This window comes from Saimiri boliviensis, chromosome 6 (genome assembly GCF_048565385.1).
Source record: "Saimiri boliviensis isolate mSaiBol1 chromosome 6, mSaiBol1.pri, whole genome shotgun sequence".
Taxonomy (NCBI): domain Eukaryota; kingdom Metazoa; phylum Chordata; class Mammalia; order Primates; family Cebidae; genus Saimiri; species Saimiri boliviensis.
The window spans coordinates 87,673,792-87,694,975 of NC_133454.1; the positions used below are offsets into that span (position 1 = coordinate 87,673,792).

Genomic DNA, 21,184 nt, shown 5'->3' on the forward strand with positions numbered 1-21,184 from the left:
ATTTATATAAATTACTAATATATGCACACACAAAAACTATATATCCTAAAGTGCAAATAAAAGTAATTCAGTGTATATATCAAACATATGAGAGCAGCTCTCTATCAGAAGAGAGAAATGAAGATAGAATTGAAGAATGTAATAAAATAGGATGAGGTTGCACAAATCAACAACGATAGTGTAGATGTGGCTTAATGAGTGTGATTAACTCAAGCTTCTGGACATAAGGTTGCAAAAAAATTAAATGGAACTTAGAAATTAAAAGAGATGGAGCAAAAGACTGCTTTTCAAAAATATGTTTCATACTAGGGGTTGAGTTGTTTTTAAGCTATGCCCAATTATCCTTTGATTACAAATTAAAAAGGAAAGCTGATGGAAGAAGACATACAGGTATTTTATTTAAAGACCCAAAGGTAATCAATAGAATTGCTAGAAGTAATAATATAATTACTAAATTTCAAAGGACTGGGAGAGGGAAGGGAGAAAGGTGGTATCAGTATCATTGCTCATAATACAAAGTAAATGAATATAGTGTGAAGTTGATAACTCAAAAAGGCATGTAAGAGCAATGTTTAAATTTCATAAACTCACCACCAAAAAAAATCCTAAAGTCCAGAAATAGTTAAAAGAGTTTGCCTCGGCCGGTCGCGGTGGCTACGCCTGTAATCCCAGTGCTTTGGGAGGCCGAGGCGGGCGGATCACAAGGTTAGGAGTTTGAGACCAGTCTGACTAACATGATGAAACCCCATCTCTACTAAAAATACAAGAATTAGCCAGGCGTGGTGGCAAGTGCCTGTAATCCCAGCTACTTGGGTGGCTGAGGCAGAAGAATTGCTTGAACTGGGAGGCGGAGGTTGCAGTAAGCCAAGGTCATGCCACTGCACTCCAGCCTGGGCCACAGAGTGAGATCCTGTCACAGAAAAAAAAAAAAAAAAAAAAAAGGTGGTTGCCTCTAGGGACTGAGAATATGGTATGTATTGGGTAAAAAAACTGATGCTTTTCATCACAAGCTCTTCTAAGCTATCTATATTTAAGATTTTTAATTCTTTGAAATATTCTTTGCAAACAGCTGTATAATAGCATGTCATATGATTATTAACATAGCTAACATCTATTGATCACTTACTTTGAACTCTACCTTCCTAAGCATTTTAGAGATATTAACTCTACTGATGCTCACAATGACCCTATGAGGTAGGTAGAGTTCTCATTTTATGAACATAAAGCCTGAAGTGTGAAGAGATTAATCAATTTGCCCGTGGTCACCCAGATGATAAGTGACAGAGCAAAGATCTAGATTCAGGTGGCCTGTCTCCAGAGACCAGAGCTTAACCACAGTGGTGTTCCGCTAGCAGAATTCAACATCCCCTATATTAGGACAAGAAGATTGTTTATAAATTTTAATTTCTATAAACAATAAATCTTTGTGTGTCCCTGAGCCCTTAAACTCAGGTCCCGCCCAGTTCAGTGCTGTTACAGTATCCGGTACTTCTGTTTCATGTCACTTTGCACATAGTAATTATTCACATACTACAGCTGTTTGTTTAAAGTTGCCTTCCCCACTAGATTATATACTCTGCGAGGCAAGGCACTGTGTTTACTTTGTTCAGCTCCACATCCTTAGTGTCTGGTGTGGTACCTGACACATAGTAAGGACTCAATAAATATTCATGTTCTGCCTGACTGATCCATCTTTTTTCAGACAGACTTATGAAATTAGAATTATGGGTCAAAAATATGAACATTTTAAGGCTTATAATCCATATACCCAGATAGTTTCCCTACGTGATACACAAATTTACCCTCCTGCCAAAGGTGCATTGGAGGGTCATGCACCTCCAATGCAATGAAGCTCTGACAATAGGAGACAGTGTCATTATAAAATCTTTGCTACATGAAAATAGTGTTATTAAATATTCTATGACTATATCATCAAATCTCAAGCATATAATTAATAATATATGATTAAATAGCAATAAAATTTTAATATTTTATTAAAATAAAATTAAAATTTGCTTCTCTAAAATTTGTAAAGTGAATCTTTTCCCCACCTTTCCTTAAAGTAGCTATTTATATCTCCTCTTCTGTAAATTGTTCGTATCCCTTGTTAGAATTCAACAATATTTTAGAAATTGAAGTTATTAACAAATGTTTGTATTTACATCTCTGAAGAATTTACAATAATTTATATATTTAGAGATGGGGTCTTGCTGTGTTGCCATATATATGTGTGTGTGTGTGTGTGTGTGTGTGTGTGTTTATATATACACACACATATTCACAGAGAGAGAATGAGAGACAGAGAGAGAGAGAGAGAGAGAGAGAGAATCTCTGTTACCCAGGCTAGAGTTCAGTGGTGTGATCATAGCTCACTCACCATAACCTTGGACCCCTGGACTCAAGCAATCCTACACCAGCCTCCCAGGTAGCTGGGACTACAGGTGTCCACTACCACACCCAGCTTAATTTTTTTATTTGTTTGTTTTTTTAGAGATGGGGTCTTGCTATGTTGCCCTATATTTTAAATATAGTTTTAGAGATTCATTTCTAAAACAATTTTGTGCAAAAATATGGAAAATGCTTACCTGAAAGATTTTCAAGGCTTTTATAAGTCCACCAACTTCATTCTTTAAGGAAAAAATGAGACTTGCTCTTCCCCTTTCTAAGGAGTGGTCTTTGTTCTCCTTATTGTCTTCAATCATTATGAATTTGGAGTAATTCTCTAAAACTAAAAGTCTGAAAACAAAGGCAAAGGGCTAAAACAGAAGTTGCATAATGCAGACAATATTTGATAACTAATGGCTCATTTACTTCTAGAAGCTTCAGTTTCTTAACCATTTATAAAACCTTGGGATGCAAGGTTTTATAAACTTTGCAAGAATCTAATGAGACCAAAATAAGATAAAACTTTGCCTGACACACTGCCTAGAACAGAATAAGCATAAAATACATGTTAGTAGCTCCCTTTCCTTTTTTTCTAAACCAGTCTTTCTTTTAGGGCATGACTCAAGCCTGCTGGTTTCTTGAAGTCTTCCCAACTATTATAGCCTTAAGTGGTCAAAAAGGCCTACTGGTGTCTGGTGTGGTAACTGACACATAGTAAAGACTCAATAAATATTCATGTTCTGCCTGACTGATCTATATTTTTTAAGACAGATTTATGAAGTTAGAATTATGGGTCAAAAATATAAACATTTTAAGGCTTCTCTCCACCCTGCCCACAATCTTAGCACTTCATTATACCAGGTCTCAAATGGTTTCCCCAAGTGTTTTATTAGGACATGTCTTATCTTCTAACAAAGCAGTAAGCTCCTCCAGAGTAGGGACAAGGCTTTCTACTTATTTTGTAAACCAAAGGCCTGGCCAGCTCTAGACATATGTTTACTAGATGGGTAAGTGCTCAACAGGAGAATTCCAGTTCTGCTTCTCAGAAGATGAAACAGATATCTACTATGGTATCTTCTCAACCACCTATTTACACTGCAGAACATTATAAGGAAATACATGGAATGTGAAATCAGATATATCTCATCATTGGCCTGATGTTTATCAGTGTACGACCTCAGGCATGCTACTTAACCTTTCTAATATAGATAAGTTACCAAACAGCTACTGGAATTCATAATATCCAAAATTCCCACTCCTTTTAAAACCCCATAATGTAGTATGATATTCTGATAGTTTCCTCACAGAAGAAACTAGGCTATTTCAGCTACCAAGAAGAGTTAGAGATATATAATTCAAAATTTAATAAACATTTGTGAATTTATTGGGTTCAAGTTCCCAAAACTACCAAGATTTTTTAATTATGCCAAATTATTCTCTAGAACTAAAACAATCTCTATTTCAAATGCTATAAAACGAAATGGCTGGTTAAACTGAATAATTATGTAGATTTTTCTGTGATTAAAATAATTACTAATGGTAAAATGAATACAATTTCAACCCAAGCACATTCACATGTATAAAGTGCCACAGTCAATGTTAGGGCAGTATAGATTTAAAAACAAGAAAATTTTCCTCCAAAGAATTCACACACTTATTCATGGGAGAGGCAAAGAAGGAAGATAGACTTCTCATTAAGTATAAATAAGCAGAAGAGAGGAACACTGAGATCTCAGCCATGATACTCAAGGAGTATACTCAACCACGCCTCACTTTCCCACCTCTCCTACCCCTTTGATCAATATCACATGTGCTTCTAAAGACGACTGAAGATGGCTTTTAGTCCATCCATGAGTCTCTGCTGAGAAAGGAGTTATGGATGAGAAGCAAGAGATCTTAAGAGATTTTTTCCACTTCAAAGGAAATGACCATTTCTTAAGGTAAACTTAAGTATACACAGAAAATTCTGAATTGGTAGCTCTGGGGATAAAAATTCAGGGATGGTCTTGGATAAGCATTCTCAAAATGCTTTTAGGGATGTGAAAACCTTCAGAAATATTTCTTACCCATTCAATTACCATTCAAAGATTGACTTTTCTTATTAAACATAGCGTATGGGTGGCATTGTCCTATGGTGTGCAAATGCAAACAACAAGAGAGATGCAGACTAATCTAACAAATTGCTAGTAATAAATCTTTCTGCAAACCCATCTAGGCAAGTTATAATCTTTATGGGCATCAATCTCTTTATCTGCAAACTTGGAGGGAGGATAATTAACACCACTCATGATTATAAGGAGGATTAAATATATATAAACTTATTGTTACAAGGAGGATTAAATAGATATAATTTATATAAAACTCTTAGAAAAGTTGCTAATCTAATTACTCAATAAGCATTATCTCAAATAATAGGGAATACATCCCAAATTTTCCAGCCTTCAAAAAAAGAGAAAATGTTGAAATAGACATTCTAAACACCTCTAGCTAAGAATTTTTCTTGCCCTGGGAACTACGCATTTTACAAGATGATTAATATATTTCTTATAATAGCAAGCATGTGGAAAAGTTGCTTTATGATATAAAATGTCAGTATTGTTTTGTATCAAGGTGATTTCAGTTTCATTAATTTATTATAAAACCCCTAAAGTGTATTAAATTCCAAATCTCAAGTGAAAAATTCAGCAGTTTTTTTTTTTTTTGCAAATAAACAAAGACCCCAAAGTAAAATGTACTGAGTTAGCCTATATTTACTGAGTCCTCATGTTCCCTGATACCATAACCATGACATGCAAAAGAAAGAGGATTCTGCAAATATAAGCTATTTCCTGGCCAACCGCTAGATTCATCATGTAAGTCAACTCTAAGAAGTGGAAGCAAGGATCAGAAAAGAGTAAAGAAAAGCTACCACTGATTTTTTCCAGTCAGTGGTAACATTAACAGAACTCTAGATCTCCTGATAATTTGTATTTCAACAGTCTCTTGGAGCTTGGCATAAAACTCTTCATGTAAAACAATATGAGACTGGGTGCAGTGGCTCATGCCTATAATCCCAGTGCATTGGAAAGCCAAAGTGGGTGGATCACTTGAGGTCAGGAGTTCTAGACCAGCCTGGCTAACATGGTGAAACCATGTCTCTACTAAAAATTAAAAAATTAGCCAGGCATGGTGACACATGCCTGTAATCCCAGCTACTTGGGAGCCTGAGGCATGAGAATCGTTTGAACCCAGGAGATGGAGATTGCAGGGAGCCAAGATCAGCAAGTGCATTCCAGCCTAGGTGACAGAGGGAAATCCTGTCTCTTAAAAAAAAAAAAAAAAAAAAAAGAGGATTTCCTTCAATTTTCAATACTGGCCCCTAAGCTTTCCTGGACATTGCTATTATACTAACAGTCATGGCTCCATCCATTTGGGGTTCATAATCCTTTCCTTTACCTGATTCTGGCATGGATCAAGTTTTGTGCCAACATCTTAGTGTGTGTGGGGAGAGGAGGGTGAAGGATACATTAACTGAAAGTTATGATATGCAAGGAATTGATATTATTTTGATTTATTTAAAGACATACATTATTATATGAAGATGTGAGTGGCTCACACCTGTAATCCCAGCACTTTGGAAGGCCAAGGTGGGCAGATCACCTGAGGTCAGGACTTCCGGACCAGCTTAGCTAACATGGGGAAACCCCGTCTCTACTAAAAATACAAAAATTAGCCAGGCGTAATTGTGTGTGCCTGTAATCCCAGTTACTCCAGAGGGTGAGGCAGGGAGAATTTCTTGAACCCAGGAGATGGAGGTTGGAGTGAGCCAAGATTGTGCAACCGCACTCCAGCCTGGGCAACAGAGCAAGACTCTATTTCAAAAAAAAAAAAAAAAAGAAAGAAAGGTATGGAAACACTCCTCCTTGTTTAAGTCAAGGTAAGAATGAAGGTTCTCAACAGGAACTTCTGCTAAGAAACTAGAAGAAAATTCTCACCCCCATTTTTGTTCCCCCCACCTCAAAATAATCTGGCAGGACATAGATCTTTGATCACTACTAAAACTTGGTCGTAGCTTCACCTGGTTGACAAGCCTTATAAGGCATCAGTTCTTTTTTCCTCTACTCAATTACCCTCAAACCCTTTTCAGGACCTCAATATTTTGTCTTGTTATATTTCCCTTTCCCCCTTCAACCTACCTATCCCCTCCTACTCTTTCATGGAAAAAAACCCACAATACTAACCAGGAAAGATAAAATAGGTCACACTTGTTTGAACTGGTGTCTCATCAATACATACATATTTTATTTTCTCATGAAAGACAGACAGTCATTCTCCTACTGTGTTTCCTGACCTGACTAAGGATGCACTGCTGTGCAGGACACACCACTGGAAATAAGGAAAAAAATACCAAGAAGACACTCAGAAGATCAACAGACCTGACACTTGGTAAAGTAGAGGTCAACGTGTATACAATGATCAACTCTTTTCTCCCCTTAGTTTAATCAGTAAAACAAGTGTAATTTACATTTACCTGACCTAGGAAGCACAAGGCACTACTGAATTAGTCTTCTGAAAGCAGGGATGTTGTTTGAAGACAGACCTAAAAACTGCAAGGAGGAGTCTTTCAGAGGGAAATAATCCTCTAGAGAGTCTTGATTTTCTTTTCTAAATAAGGAGTGGGAATGAGGATGAAAGTGGAGATGAAATACAAAAGAAAACACTACCCATGAAAAACAGTATTCCAGGAAATAAAGGCACTGGCAGAGAAATGGAAATAGAAGACACATCTCTACCTGAAGATAATCTAATAATACATGCACAAATGGACCTCAGTGATAGCATATGTAAACCACAGATTATAACTTTACAGAAATATTGATATTAGAATTCCACTCCCCCCCTTTTATAAAAAAAAATGAAAAGGCACAAACTTTTCCTGTGTTAGCAAGTTCAACTCTAGTCTTTTTCCCCGTAAGCCACGTAGAGTGGGACATCAGCGGTGAGTTCATGTTAAACCTCTGAAAATCAAAAGCCAAATGCAAGGTTAAGTTTACCTGGACTCTTAACTGGCTCTAGTTAAGGACCACAAGGACTTAGTCCTTTTTGCCCGTTGTGACCTTGCAACAAGCTCCTCGCCGTCTGTTGGGATGGTGGTGATGAGGGTAAGTGCCATGCTGAGAAGCTCTGCATCTGAAACTCCCTCTTCTTTGGTGGGGGGCTGTCTAAGGGAGGCTTCCCTTTATGGGAGGAGAAGACCAAAAAGGGATATTGCCCCTTGATGGAGAGGAAGAGAAGGAAGAAAATGTTTGTGTTTCTGCCAACGTAGAGAAGTCACACAGACTTGGGTTCAACTCTGAACCCCTATTTCCTCATCTGGAGACTCAAGAAAGATCTATCAGCGTTTGCCATGAAGGTGAAATCTGATTTTGTGCAAAGAGTCTGTTCCTGGCACACCGGAGGCCCTCAAAAAGTGTCTTCTCTCCACAAAGAGCGGAGAAGGAAAGAAGAGTAAGTGCCCACAGGGGCACAAATCCGACCTCCCAAATCTGACTCCGCAAGACCACCAATTTACCTCCCAGGAGGGTGACTCTGCCCAGCCCCGCGCCTGCCGACGCCGCCAAAGCCTCGACAGTGGTCCCGGGTGCCCGCGGAAAGGGCCGCCTCACTCACCTCGAGCGCCGCTGGCTGCAAGCTGGGTCTGCCGGCGGTCCGGCGCTGCGCTGCGGGCCTCTTATGGAAGCGGGCGTCGGAGCGAGCCAATGGGCGCCGGGGGCGGCCGGGCAGCGGCCAGTGAGAAGGGAGGGCCGGCGGGCGGGCGTCCTCCTGGCAGACTCGGGGGAGCACACAAATCAAATGCATATATGCATTTTGTTTGTAAAGCAACGCTCTGATGAGCTAACGCCAACGGTACCCTTTTCTCACGAAAGGCAGAGTGTCATTCTGCCGCGTTTCCGGGCCTAAGGACGCACCTGAGCCCGGCAGGCTGCTGGCAGTCGCGCCCTCCTGCGCTCCGAGACTCGCACGCCTCAATCTCTGCGTGCATCTGACTGGTGTTTTAATTAAGTGAATGTTAGGCCATCAGAAGTCTGACTAACATTGAACAATCCAGAGGTGGACATTCCCTCCAAACCAAGATGACGTCTATTATCGACATAATGATCTAATACAGGACTGCAATGCGTCTCGCCTGTTGGAGACCAAAGCAGGAATCCCCCACCTCCCACACCTCTCTGTGCCTCTGAGCTGTTAATAGCCCAGTCCTGCCTCATTATGCTCTTGGTGCCTTCCCCTGTTCCTTGAGGCAGAGCAACAGTTTAACTTTTTAGAAGAGAAGTGTTCAGTGTCCTTCTAAGTTAAAAATATTTTAAGCTGCAAGCAGAGAAGCATTCTACATTAGCAAAAAATCACGTAACGCGCTATTGTGAACAATACGACACAGAAGCAAAAAAACCGAAATAGGTATTCATTGGTTGAGCAGTCAGTCGATTAGCTCCTACCGCAAAGGGCCGTATATGTAACACGGTATATTATAAGAGACTCCTTTCTCCATTCCTATTCAAAAGAAAATAAAACATCCTCGTCCTTGTCAACAGAGGATGTTCTTAATTGCCTTAATGTTAGACAATCTCAATAGCACAAATAAGTGTCTGATTTTTCAATTAGTATTTTTCTAATTATTAGCAGAGCCAAGCATCTTTTCAGACATTCGTTCACGTGTGATTTCACTGCTCAATGCTCAATATAGGGATGTGCACTGTCTGCAATATGCAGTGCTGTCATCCAAGCCTTTCATTTGCCTTTAACGTCATTTCAGATGTCTTGTATCTCAAAACTTTTAAAATGTGTTTTTATAAAGTCAAATCAAGCTTTTAGGCTGGAGTTCAAGGGGGTCCCAAAATCATACCCTTCTCTTTCTCCCAAGTTCTAAGCCAGACAGATGGAGATTAGTTGTGAGGCAAGGAGTAAGTGTGGAAGCAGGAGATGGGCCGAAAGGCTACTGAGGGGTTCTGGCTGAGACACAGTGATGGATGCAGAGGTAGAGTAGAGATGAGGAATCACTTCTCGGCCTCTTGGCTAAGTGCAAGTGGAGAGTGGAGATGAGGAGAACGGAGGACCAACTGAGCACATGCTTGGGAGATGGAGTCACTAGGATTCAGCTGATGCCGGGATAAGGGGATGGTAAGGGAAAGGGGTCAAGAATGACTCCTAGGCTTTTTACTTGGCAATTGGGTAGGTTGCCGTTCCACTTACAAAGATGAGGACTGGGAAGATGAAGAGCAGGCTTTGCAGGGAGGAGAAAATCAAGTTTGTTTTTGGACTTGTTAAATTTGAGATGCCTCCTAGCTATCCAAATGAAGATGTCATGTAGGTATTAAATAGAGCTCTAAAATTCAGAAAGAGGCTGCAGATATAAATGTAGAAGTCACTGGCATAACGATCATATTATAAAGATAGTATATAGGCCAGCCAGGGTGGGTCATGCCCATAATCCCAGTACTTTGGGAGGCTGAGGTGGGAGGATTATCTGAGCCCAGAAGTTCAAGACCAGTCTAGTCAACAAAGTAAGACTCTGTCTCTATACAAAATTTTAAAAGGAGGCATCATAGTCCCAGGTACTCTGGAGGCTGAGGTGGGAAGACCACTGGAGCCCAGGAGTTTGAGGCTGCAGTGAGCCATAATTATGCTACTACACCCCAACCTGAGTGACAGAGCTAGAGAGACTGGATGAAATTTCCTACAGAGAGAATATACAGAGAGACAAGAAAGAGGCCAGTACTGGACGCTGGAACACATCAAGTTTCAAAGATTCTTCACAGTGGACACCAAGGAGGGAGAAAACTAAGGTGAATGTAATGTTACAGAAACCGAGAGAAGAACATGCTTTAAGAAGGAAGGATTCATCAGTTACCTTGAATGCCACTTCAAGTTGAGGACAGACAAGTTCAGCATCAGAGACAGCACTGGGATCCTTGATGAGCAATCTCAGTGGTGTAGGGTGGAGGGAATCCAGTTCATAGGGGCAGAGATGAAATTAGGTCACAGAGATCTTTCGGGAGTTTCATCGTAAAGGGGAGCACAAAAATGGAGAGAAATGTGTGATAAAGGGAAGGGTTTTTTGGTTTGTTTTTGTTTTTTTAAAGTAAGCAACCTAGAAAGAGGATGGTCTAGTAGGGCAGAAGAAATAAGAAAAGAGTGATTGTAGGAGCAGAGTCCATCTTGCTGAACTCATTGGTTCTATTAGGCCAGTCAAGTAAGTCTCTTGACTTCCCAGGTGTATAATCATATCATCTGAAAATGCGCCTGAAAAAAATAATGGCACTTTTTAAAAATAAGTGACTTTTATAAAAAGCAGGATAGTGGTTTGTTTTGGGGAAAGGCAAGAGCCGTAATTGAGAAAGAGCATATACAGGAGCTTCTGGATGACTGGAAAAGTTATTTGTGACTTATGACATCATCTAATTATCTGGATGTTCCATTTAATTTGAAAAGAACGTAACATTTCCATTTTGGGGTATGTCACAATCAGGACAGAGCAAACACACTTGCAATGACAAATTCTCCTTTATTATGTTAACATAATAAAGGCTAATTTCACTTTCACCCTAAGTTCAACATACACTGGGTTGTTTCAACATACATTGGCTTATTTCAATTTCACCCTAAGTTCAACATACTCTCCTGGGCAACTCCTCTCCATGTGGTTCTCTGTGTGCAGGAAATTTCCATCTCGTGGCTCTGCCATCTTAATCCATGGCTGTCACCAAAAAAGAAGAGAGTTTTGAGATGAAATACCAGCTTTTAAATGCTTTGACATTTAACTCATTGGCTATCACTAACCACTTCACTCTTCCTTACTACAAGAGGGTTGTTAAACATAATCTTCCCATAAGCTCAAGAAGAAGATAAAAACCAAATATAGAGAGCCCAAATAGTCTTTACCATAGAGTACAAAGGTCAATGTATGCACTTAGAGTGTAGGAATTAAAAGCATGAACTGTGGAGCCAAATGCAGTCCTGCCATTTACTTGGCTGTGTGACTTCAAGCAAGTTATTTCATTTTTCCATGTCTTGGTTTCTCAATCTGTAAAATTTTTGTCTCATGAGATTATTATGAGGATTAAATGAGTTCATACTTAAAAGCATTTAAAATACTGCTTGGCATATAGTAAGTGCTAGATTTCATTTTTAAAAAACAACTATATAAAATCAACAGTGTAAAATGTTATTCATATCCTCTATGTCCTTATTATTATTTTTCTTTTACTTAGCTTTCCATTTCTGAGAGATAAGTTTAACTTTCCTACAATTTTTAAAATAATTACTCTTGGTATGTCTAACAAAATTTGCTTAACATATTTAGTTTCTCTTATTGCTTATTTTAAAGTTTATGGTTACATATTATTAATTGTGTCACTTACAGTTATAAACTATGCCAAGTGTCTTTTTAATGTTTTTCCCCTTGATTCTGTTCTTTGTTTTGCAATTTCTACTTTCTATTTTGTTATTACTTAATTTTTATCCCTGCCTTTATTGTGTTGTTTTAAGTTTGTCCCTTGTAAAAACAAAACTGAATTGTCTCCAAACAGAATATTTATCTTTTAATAATGTAATCTATCCCATTCATATTACTGGTGTTTTGAGTCTTAAAATGTATTTTGATTTCTCTTTCTTTCTCAATCTGACTTTTGCTGGCTTGATCAAATTTTCTCTGGTCCTTTTTTAAAAATCGAGTGGTTTAGAAATTCTACATCTTTTTCCTAGTGCAAGTGATTATCCTCAAGTGATTAACAAACATATTTAAACGTATCTATTCCTATCAACACCAAGATTACTCAGTATTTACAACCTCTCTCCTTAACAAGACAAGGCATTTGGAATGCTCTTACTTCTCTTTTCCCTTGCCTCCCCCACCCCTAAACCTTCCAATGTCTCATTTGTTCATTCAACAAATATTTACTGAGCCTCAAAATGTGTTAAAAGCATCTGGAATTTTATTTACAAGTTGTTAGTACATTCACATTTAACAATTGCATCAAATATTACATTAACCCCATTAGTGATTATTTGATCTTTACTAACAGTTTTCCTGGTTTGTCAGTTCATTGTTTATAGAGGGCATTTACAGGGGTTTGTTTTTTAATTTTTAATTTTTGTAGGTACATAGTAGGTGTATTTATGGAGTACATGAGCTATTTTGATAAGGCATGAAAAGTGTAATAATCACATAATGGAAAATGGTGTATCCATCCCCTCAAGAATTTATCCTTCGTGTTACAAACAATCCAATTATACTCTTATAGGTTTTGTTTGTTTATTTTTTGAGAAGGAGTCTCATTCTGTTGCCCAGGCTGGAGTGCAGTGGCATGATTTCAGCTCACTGAAACCTCTGCCTTCTGGGTTCAAGCAATTCTCCTGCCTCAGCCTCCCAACTAGCTGGGATTATAGGTGCTGGCCACCATGCCCAGCTAATTGTTTTGTATTTTTAGTAGAGACAGGGTTTCACAATGTTGGCCAAGCTGTTTTGAACTCCTGACCTCAAGTGATCTGGCTACTTCAGCCTCCCAAAGTGCTAGGATTACAGGCGTGAGTCACCGTGCCTCACCTCTTACAGTTATTTTTAGATGTTCAATTAGATGATTATTGACCGTTGTCACTGGACATTACTGTTTTTAGTGCTCTGCATCTATTCCCTTTTCTTCTGTTGAAAAAAACTGCGATTTTCTTCTTGCTCTCTCTGTCTCAGTCCATTCACTTTGGTTGAACGTACTTCAACTCCTCCTGCGCTCTCCCCCATTTCTAGCACAGTTGCAGGACTCTGGACTGGCCGATGAGAGGATCAATAGCTTTTGGCCAGATTAATTGGTTCAACAATGAGCACATGACCCAATCTGGACCAGTAAGAATCAGGCCCAAGACTTCTGTTTGCAATTTAGAAGACAGTTTCTCTTTCTTATCTTTAACTTTGGGGGATAAAAGCCTGAAGTTCGCAGAAGTCATCTAGTGAAGAAAGCTTCAATAAGCTTTCTTATTGGGTGACGCCAGTGTGGTATCTAGTGAAAGATGACGAGAAACCAGGGCCTAAGGCATGGCTTAGGTACCTGGAACCGTCCTACCTGAAGCTTGAGTCCTTTTTTATTAAACCATAGGTTTTTGACCCATAAGTTACTATTTTTCTATACCATGAATATACTTTTTATTTTCTTGAAGTCCTTGAATATTTTTTTTCCAGAAAGATTGCATGAGTATTATACTTTGAAATGTTCATATGTCCAAGTGTTTCCATTCTAGAGTCTTGCTGTCTTTGTCATTTCATATCTTGCCTTGGGAAGGTAAGTAAAACTGGTACAGCATTTTACCTGATGGCAGTTCAATGTTCATGTATTATAGATGCATAAAAGGAACGGTTTTTAGGTAAAAATGGGGAAGGGCTTTATTATCAGCAAATATGAAGTCAAATTCCAACTCTTCTACTTACTACCCGTGTGAGCATCAACAAATTTTTTAACTTCTCTAAACCTTTCTTCATCCAAAAAACATAGATATAATATTATCTCCTTTGAGAGAATTGTGTTAATGAGATAATACATGTATGTCAATTCCCTAGATCAGGTCCTAGCACACAATAAGTACTCAGTAATTACAAGTTTCCTTCCTCTTTACTTTCTTTATGGAACCTCAATAAATTTCAACAAAGTATAATATCACGAAGACGAACATCTAATACATGTTTTAACCCCCAATCCAAGTATCTTACCAGAGTTTGGAAAGGAACATGAACATTCATGATCTGTGCAATTATTTTTTAAGTTATAATCCCAAGATGTTATACTTCTAAGATAGTAAAAGTCATACTGAATTGTTAGTGTTGATTCATTTAAGAAGTAAACCAAATATGAGTGTGTGGTTTATGGAAAGTGGAGAGAACTTTCCTTTTTGCGTGCAGTAAAATCAAAGCAACATGTAGCCTTGCCACACGTATGCACACCTCAGGAAAAATCATTCTCTCCAAAATCATTCTTAGGCTGATCTGTAGAGATTGTAATACCATGCCAATATACAAACTGAGAGTTTAAAATGCATGCTAGTTGTCTTGTGACTGTAAATTTAGGTAAAAAGAATAGTTTTGAACATTACAATGTGATTTATGTGTATGGTTAAGAAAAATGTCCTTTCAGGGAAAAAATTAGGCCTAAAGTAAAAGCTGTGCTTACTATTCTTCAGCTATATATTGTGTGCATACAGCAAACTGAAGGTTTTTTTCTGATATCAACCTCTAAAATGTATATAGTGCTTCACATTTTACAAAGTACTTTTATTTATATTGTTTACTTTGGTCGTTAAAATAACTGAGACTCAGATGGTTCAGTAACTTATCTAAAGTTACACGGCTTGTAAATGGCATAACATGAACTAGAAACCACCTGTTCTCTCTCTCAGCCCTGTGCTGTTTTACTCATCATACTACCTCTTCTAAGAGGAAATGTGATTTGAACTCCAATGAATGAATATGTACATGCTTAGCTTAGATCTTATCATTTACTCGAAGGAGATCCCTGTCACGAGCTACAACCATTTTCCAGAAACCACAGTTGCCATGGGAATGCTCCTTAAGCTTACTTCTATGACATTGTATTTGTTCCTTTGTTTCTCTCCTTGCCCATAAACACTTTCAGGGCAGGAACTGTGCCTTTCACCTCTAGGGCAGGATCCAGCATAGTGCCTATTACAGAGAAGGCTCTTAATAAGTAATACATGCTTGTTGAGAAGGAATATATGAATACAAAAATGAAGCTAGGCATGGTGGTGGGCACCTGTAGTCCAACTACTTGGAAGGCTGAGGCACGAAAATCACTTAAACCCACGAAGCGGAGATTGTAGTAAGCAGAGATCGTGCCCCTGCACTCCAGCCGGGCAACAGATTGAGACTCTGTCTCAGAAAAAAAGAAAATCTATGTGAAATGTGAGAGCAATTCAAGACATGATAACAAAAACAAAATGCTCTCTGTCATCCTTAATCAGGAAGGTCAAAGCTCCATTTATGCAACCACATGTACGAAACAGAGGCTGCTCCTTCAAGACCTCAGATGTTAGAAGCCATATGGCATTCTATCTACGTTCAAATTGAAATTAATTTGATGAGGCAAAGGGATGGAGGAGAGAGGTTAGGCCAGGACATAATCTCTTGAGTCCTCAAGATCCAGATCTACCAAATCTCCCTGCAAAAAGCACAGTAATCTTCACAACATGACATCTTCAGCGAGCTCTCATACCGGTAACACCCAAATGGCTTTACAGGAAGAGTGGTGTACAAGTCTGTTTACACACAGCATTATACAAATTTCATTCCAAGTCCCCTTCAATTCTCAAAGACACTTTTAAAAATTACAATTGGAAACCCTATTTATGACTGGACCATCTCTGCTTCAACATATTACCTTGCGAATTGTTGACTTGCGGCCATTTCAAACACATTGAGCAAAACGGCCCAACAGGTATTGATCATGACAAAGCCTTTCATTTGCTAGGCATTACAGCTTGCCAAAAGTCACACACAGCAAGTGACAGAGGGGGAACAGAATCTAAGGCCTCACTTATCCTAGGAAACATTTTACCTCAAAGTACCACAACATTTCAAAAAGTAGATTAAGGAACCCAAAGGATATATTTCATTTTTCAGTTCCTTCGGGTTTTTAGGACTTCATTAACTTTGGGTTCTGAGTCATATAGAAACCTCCTAATCCTTTAGTGCCAAATTATGAAAGCACCCAATACCATCTGGAAGAGTCAAGACATTCTAAGACTAGGACACATGATTTACATTAAAGACAGCATGAATGGTGCCCCCCAGAGTTGTACCATGCAACATTTCTGCTCAAGTTAATAAAGCAAACTGTGCAAAAATGCCATTAATATAAAAACACAGAGTGGTCCGGATCATTAGGAAGGGCTGGCTACCCGATTTGGGGGATGAGGAAGGCTATCTTCTAGCATGAGAATCAACTGTGCTTGGGGAAACAGGCCCCGTTGCTTGGGCACACTTGCTTTCCCTCAGCGTCTGCTGTCTTAATGTTTGCTTTGTGTTGTTCAAAGAGGCATTATCACTCTGCTCATACAGTGCCACTAGCCTTTTCTCCCACAAGTTAAACAGCATTTGTTGGGACTGCAGAAAGCAAAGCGAATACCATTTGTCAAATTAACGATCTCTGAAGCTTTTACAAAAGGGTATGATGAGTCTACATCAGGGGAAATGAGCAAACGTGATGAGTAACCTCCGTTGCTGGTTTCTCCAACTGAGCTTAAGGTAGTGTGGCCAAGCTTTCATGGAAATCAGGAAGACTCAGAGAATCCAAATGTGACCATCTGGGAGAGTTAAAAGAAGAAAATACACCATGTAGAGAGACAAGGAATGCCGCACCTGGAGTTCCAAATGAACAGGAGAGAGCTTCCTCTCATCTTTGGGAAAATCCTATCTACATAGCATTAATGCCCCGTACCCACCCCCCCACCGCCAGAAGAAGCTAATCAGGGGCACCTCCTCATGGGTGCCAGATATTAGAAGACTTTACAGGCTCCATTGTGGCAGAAAGTAATCAATAAAGTCCCAGGCCCTCCCTACAGAGAGCAGCAGCCATGACCTTAAACTGCCTTTTTTTTTTTTTTTTTTTTTTTGGTCACTTGGATGCGGAGGGTCCATTTTCCTCAGTGGGCAACAAAGCCACTGATAATCAGATGTGCACATAACATGGATGTGACCTGCTGAGGAAGTGCCTGACATACCAAAGGGGCCAGGACTCACGACAAGCCTGGCCAGGAAAAAGAAACCTTAGAGAACCCCAGAGCAGCCTCTACTTTGTAGATGATATGAGTAAATGCAACACAGCCAGCCACTTAGCAAGTTCAGCCACTTCCAAACATTGCTGAAAGCCTGGCATCAGCTCCTGCACAGTGAGCTCCCTTCTCTCTCCTTCAAGCTGTGTGTTTGCTCACTCCAGTGAGTTACAGAGACATATTTCCAGGTGTGCACCTGGCCAAAGGCACAGAAGACGAAGTGGCACAGACCATCCCGTCTGCCAACGGGCCTATGTGTACAGCAGAAATCAGTATATTGTTTGCTGCAATAATAAAAATCATTAAATTTTGTAGAGCTTTGAATCAGCCTCGTAAGTGTCACCAGAAAACTCTTCCAGGAAGTGTAGGGGCAACTACAGAGAACTCCAGGGACACAGAAAATGACCATGGTGTATTTCTTGCAAAGGCCTTGTGCTGGAAATGCTATGTAGGCAAAAATTTCATGCTGACCATGAAACCCAATCAATATAACACAAAATTCAGGCCAGGCACAAGGCTCATGCCTATAATTCCAGTACTGTGGGAGGCCAAGGCAAGCAGATCACTTTAGCTCAGGAGTTTGAGACTAGCCTGGGCAAACATGGGGAAACCCCATCTCTATAGCAAATACCAAAAAAGGCTAGATGCAGTGGCTCATGTCTGTAATCCCAGCACTTTGGGAGGTAGAGGCGGGCAGATTACCTGAGATCAGGAGTTTAAGACCTGCCTGGCCAACATGGTGAAACCCCATTTCTACTAATAAATACAAAAATTAGTTGGGCGTAGTGGCAGGCACCTGTAATCCCAGCTACTCGGGAGGCTGAGGCAGGAGAATCACTTGAACCCAGGAGCAAGAGGTTGCAGTGAGTCAAGATCACGCCATTGCACTCCAGCCTGGGTGACAAAAGCAAAACTCCGTCTCACAAACAAACAAACAAACTCAATAAAACTACAGAACCTCACACTTGTAGCAACCAACGCTTCCACTCCACACTGGAGTTCCCTCTGAAAGCATGCAAAAATCCCTGTTAAGGTCACGGACCAAAAAATAAGAGACACAAACCACAAAGAATGACATCTGTTGCTTGTAATGGTTTAGCTGTCAGGTGGTGGTAGCCATAAGACGGCTGCTAATCTGCATCTTCAGCCAGATTACACTTCTGAAAATCTTGTGCTAAGCAACCAGCGGACTGGGCTAAGACTGCCTCGAGGATGGGGAAGGGCAGATCCAGATTTTGTGGCACCTGAAAATCATTCAAGTTGGGGGCCTTGTTCAATAAAAAATAATATAGAATTTCACATTCAAAATTGCTAGGCACCTCCCAGAGCTGTGGAAGGAGACCACGTGACCAAGTGAGGGGCCATTAAACTCATGGTTCCTACGCTTTGCATACAGTAGAACCACTTGGGGAGCTTTAAAAGTCTTGGCGCCCAGTTTGCACGCCATATTAATTAAATCAGAATGTCTGGGGGTAGAAACCAAGCACTGGCATTTTTAAAGACCCTGTGGTGATTCCAATGTGCATCAAAATTTGGGAACCACTACCTTAGGGTTAAGCCTTATTAAGGTAAGTCTGCCTCCAGCTAGGGAGCATAGTTTTCATTCACTTATTTAACTAACATCTGTGGAGCAATTGCCATATGCCAAGCACTGTAACCCCCAGCATTTAGTGCTGTGCCTGACATGGAGCTGGCCATCAGCAAATACTTGCTGAATGTAAAAATGAGCACGTTAGGCAGTGTCTCCTGTTTCACATTGGAGATGGGTTGTAGACTGTATGTGGAATTCCAGTTTATCTTTCCCTTTAGATGTGCCAGCTTTTTTTTTTTTTTTTTTTTCTTTTTTTTGAGATAAGAGTTTCACTCTTGTCTCCCAGGCTGGAGTGCAGTGGCGTGATCTTGGCTCACTGCAACTTCCACCTTCCAATTTCAAGTGATGCTACCACCTCAGCCTCCCAAGTAGCTGGGATTACAGGCCTGCCACCACTCCTGGCTAATTTTTGTATTTTTAGTAGAGACAGAGTTTCACCATGTTGGCCATGCTTGATGTGTCAGCATTTTAAATAAGTACTTTGGGCTTATCCCAGGATAGATATGCTCCATGGCTCCACCATACATATTGGGTACTTCCTGTGGATTCTGGATATAGAAGAAGTCAGTCTGCAAGCCTACCGAAATATAATGAAATCTTTTTTAATCTACCATCCTGCTCTTTGTTTTCCTGAAAATGGATCTATATATGTGGAGGAATATTGAGTATATCTAACTATAGAGATTCCAAAAGTCACTAAGGATTCTTATTTACCTTACTTATCTTATTTACCATAACTTCAGCAACTTCATCTCCTCCTACTCTTCTCCACATTGCAGGGTCTGGGTCTCAAAATTCAACTCCTACTGTTACTCAGATGGAGAGAGAAAGGTAACAGCTTTATTTTGTCCATGAAAAACCTGTTTCTCTGGAGCCCCCATCTCTTAGTAGCAGGAAAATGAATAGACCGAAGACCCAATTCAGTTTCAATTTACTCTGGTCCAATAATGTAAACAGACCCTTTAAGAATTGTCCAGTCCTTAGTGGGGCATGGTGGCAGGTGCCTGTACTTCCAGCTATTTGGGAGGCTGGGGTAGAATTGCTTGAACCCAGGAGGTTGAAGCTACAGTGAGCCGAGATTGCACCACTGCACTCCAGCCTGGGTGACAGAGTAAGACTCCAACTCAAAAAAAAAAAAAAAAAAAATTGCCCAGTCTTTATTTAAAAAAAAAAAAAAAAAGATTCGGTGCTTAAACAACTTCCTCTAAGACAGTGTCCAACTTTATGAAAGAGAGGTAGGTTCCAATTCTAGCCTCTTGATTTCCAACGTGCTGGTTGCTTCACTGTTGTGTGAGGCTGTGTCATGAAGCTAATGTAACTTAAGGATTTTGTTTTCCTTGGCCTGGGTAAGGCTCCACAGTACTCCCTGAGTGAGTAGGCCTCATCACAGTTCCCACTGGCAACAAACCTTTGAGCCTCTCACACATACATCATTCCTCCAGTCTCTGCTGTGGCACAGTCATTCCCTGCCACGCCGGTGTGTTGGCATGTCCACCAGCTCTCAGTTCAGCATTGCCCTGGGTTGAAATGAAAGAGGCCTGAGTGATGATTTCCTTGTTAAGTACCAAAAGAGGAGTGAGTGGAAGCCTTCATCTGCTGTCTTTAATTGTCATGGAGGATGGGTAATGGTGGAAGGGTGCTGTTAAGCCTGCATATACAATGCAGGGAGATATTCACTCACTAAATATATACATCTCTTACAGTTGTGTAATCCTCAAGAGAGCCCCATATCTCCGACCAGCATATAAGGAGGTTGGATTTCACTGGAGTGAAAGTACATAGCTTCAGAACTGACATGGACCTTGAACTTTCAGAAACCAATGGAATGAACAGCTATTAACTAGCTCCCTTGTCTTCCTCCTATCCTGAATTGTCACCTCCTTAGTCCCACTAAGCCCAGTGCTTAACACACGACAGGTTCAAATCACAACATACTTTGGAATGAATGAATGAATGAGAAGTGTTCATCTACAATTCAGTCTCTCTCTTACTGGTTCAATAAACTTCAACAAAGCACTTGGTGATTACATATTGGAAGTTCATCTTTGACTGACGATACGACACTCTCAATAGAACCTATGTTCTATTAACACCCCATTTCTCCCATGGAGGGCTGCACCATCCTCCCATTGAAACTCTCCAAGGTCCAACCTTACTGGAGTGTAGGTTGAGAGAACTGGTCAAGAGTGATGATAGGGGCTTTGAAAGGAAAAAAATGAGCTCAAATTTTAGAGCCAGAAAAAAAAAAAAAAAGATTTTAGCCGAAGATAAGTATTCCCAAACTCCACAATACAGCAAATAAGCTCATAGTAGTTCCTCTGCATTAGAAATAGACACAGGTAAAAAGCACTCAACCAATTCAGTTCTGCTAACAATCACTCCTCTTCTGCTCCTTTTGCA

At 39.9% G+C, this 21,184-nt stretch overlaps 1 protein-coding gene across 3 annotated transcripts in view; it reads right to left on the bottom strand.

The window, feature by feature from the left end:
- The window catches only part of TPH1 (tryptophan hydroxylase 1), a 50,616-nt gene that overhangs the window by 19,937 nt on the left and 9,495 nt on the right, over positions 1 to 21,184 (bottom strand). For all 3 annotated transcript variants that reach the window (XM_074401199.1, XM_074401197.1, XM_074401198.1), the window contains one exon: positions 2,586 to 2,736. In XM_074401199.1, the coding sequence (XP_074257300.1) occupies positions 2,586 to 2,702 (117 nt within the window). In that variant the 5' untranslated portion in view covers positions 2,703 to 2,736. The remainder of the gene's footprint in view (positions 1 to 2,585; positions 2,737 to 21,184) is intronic.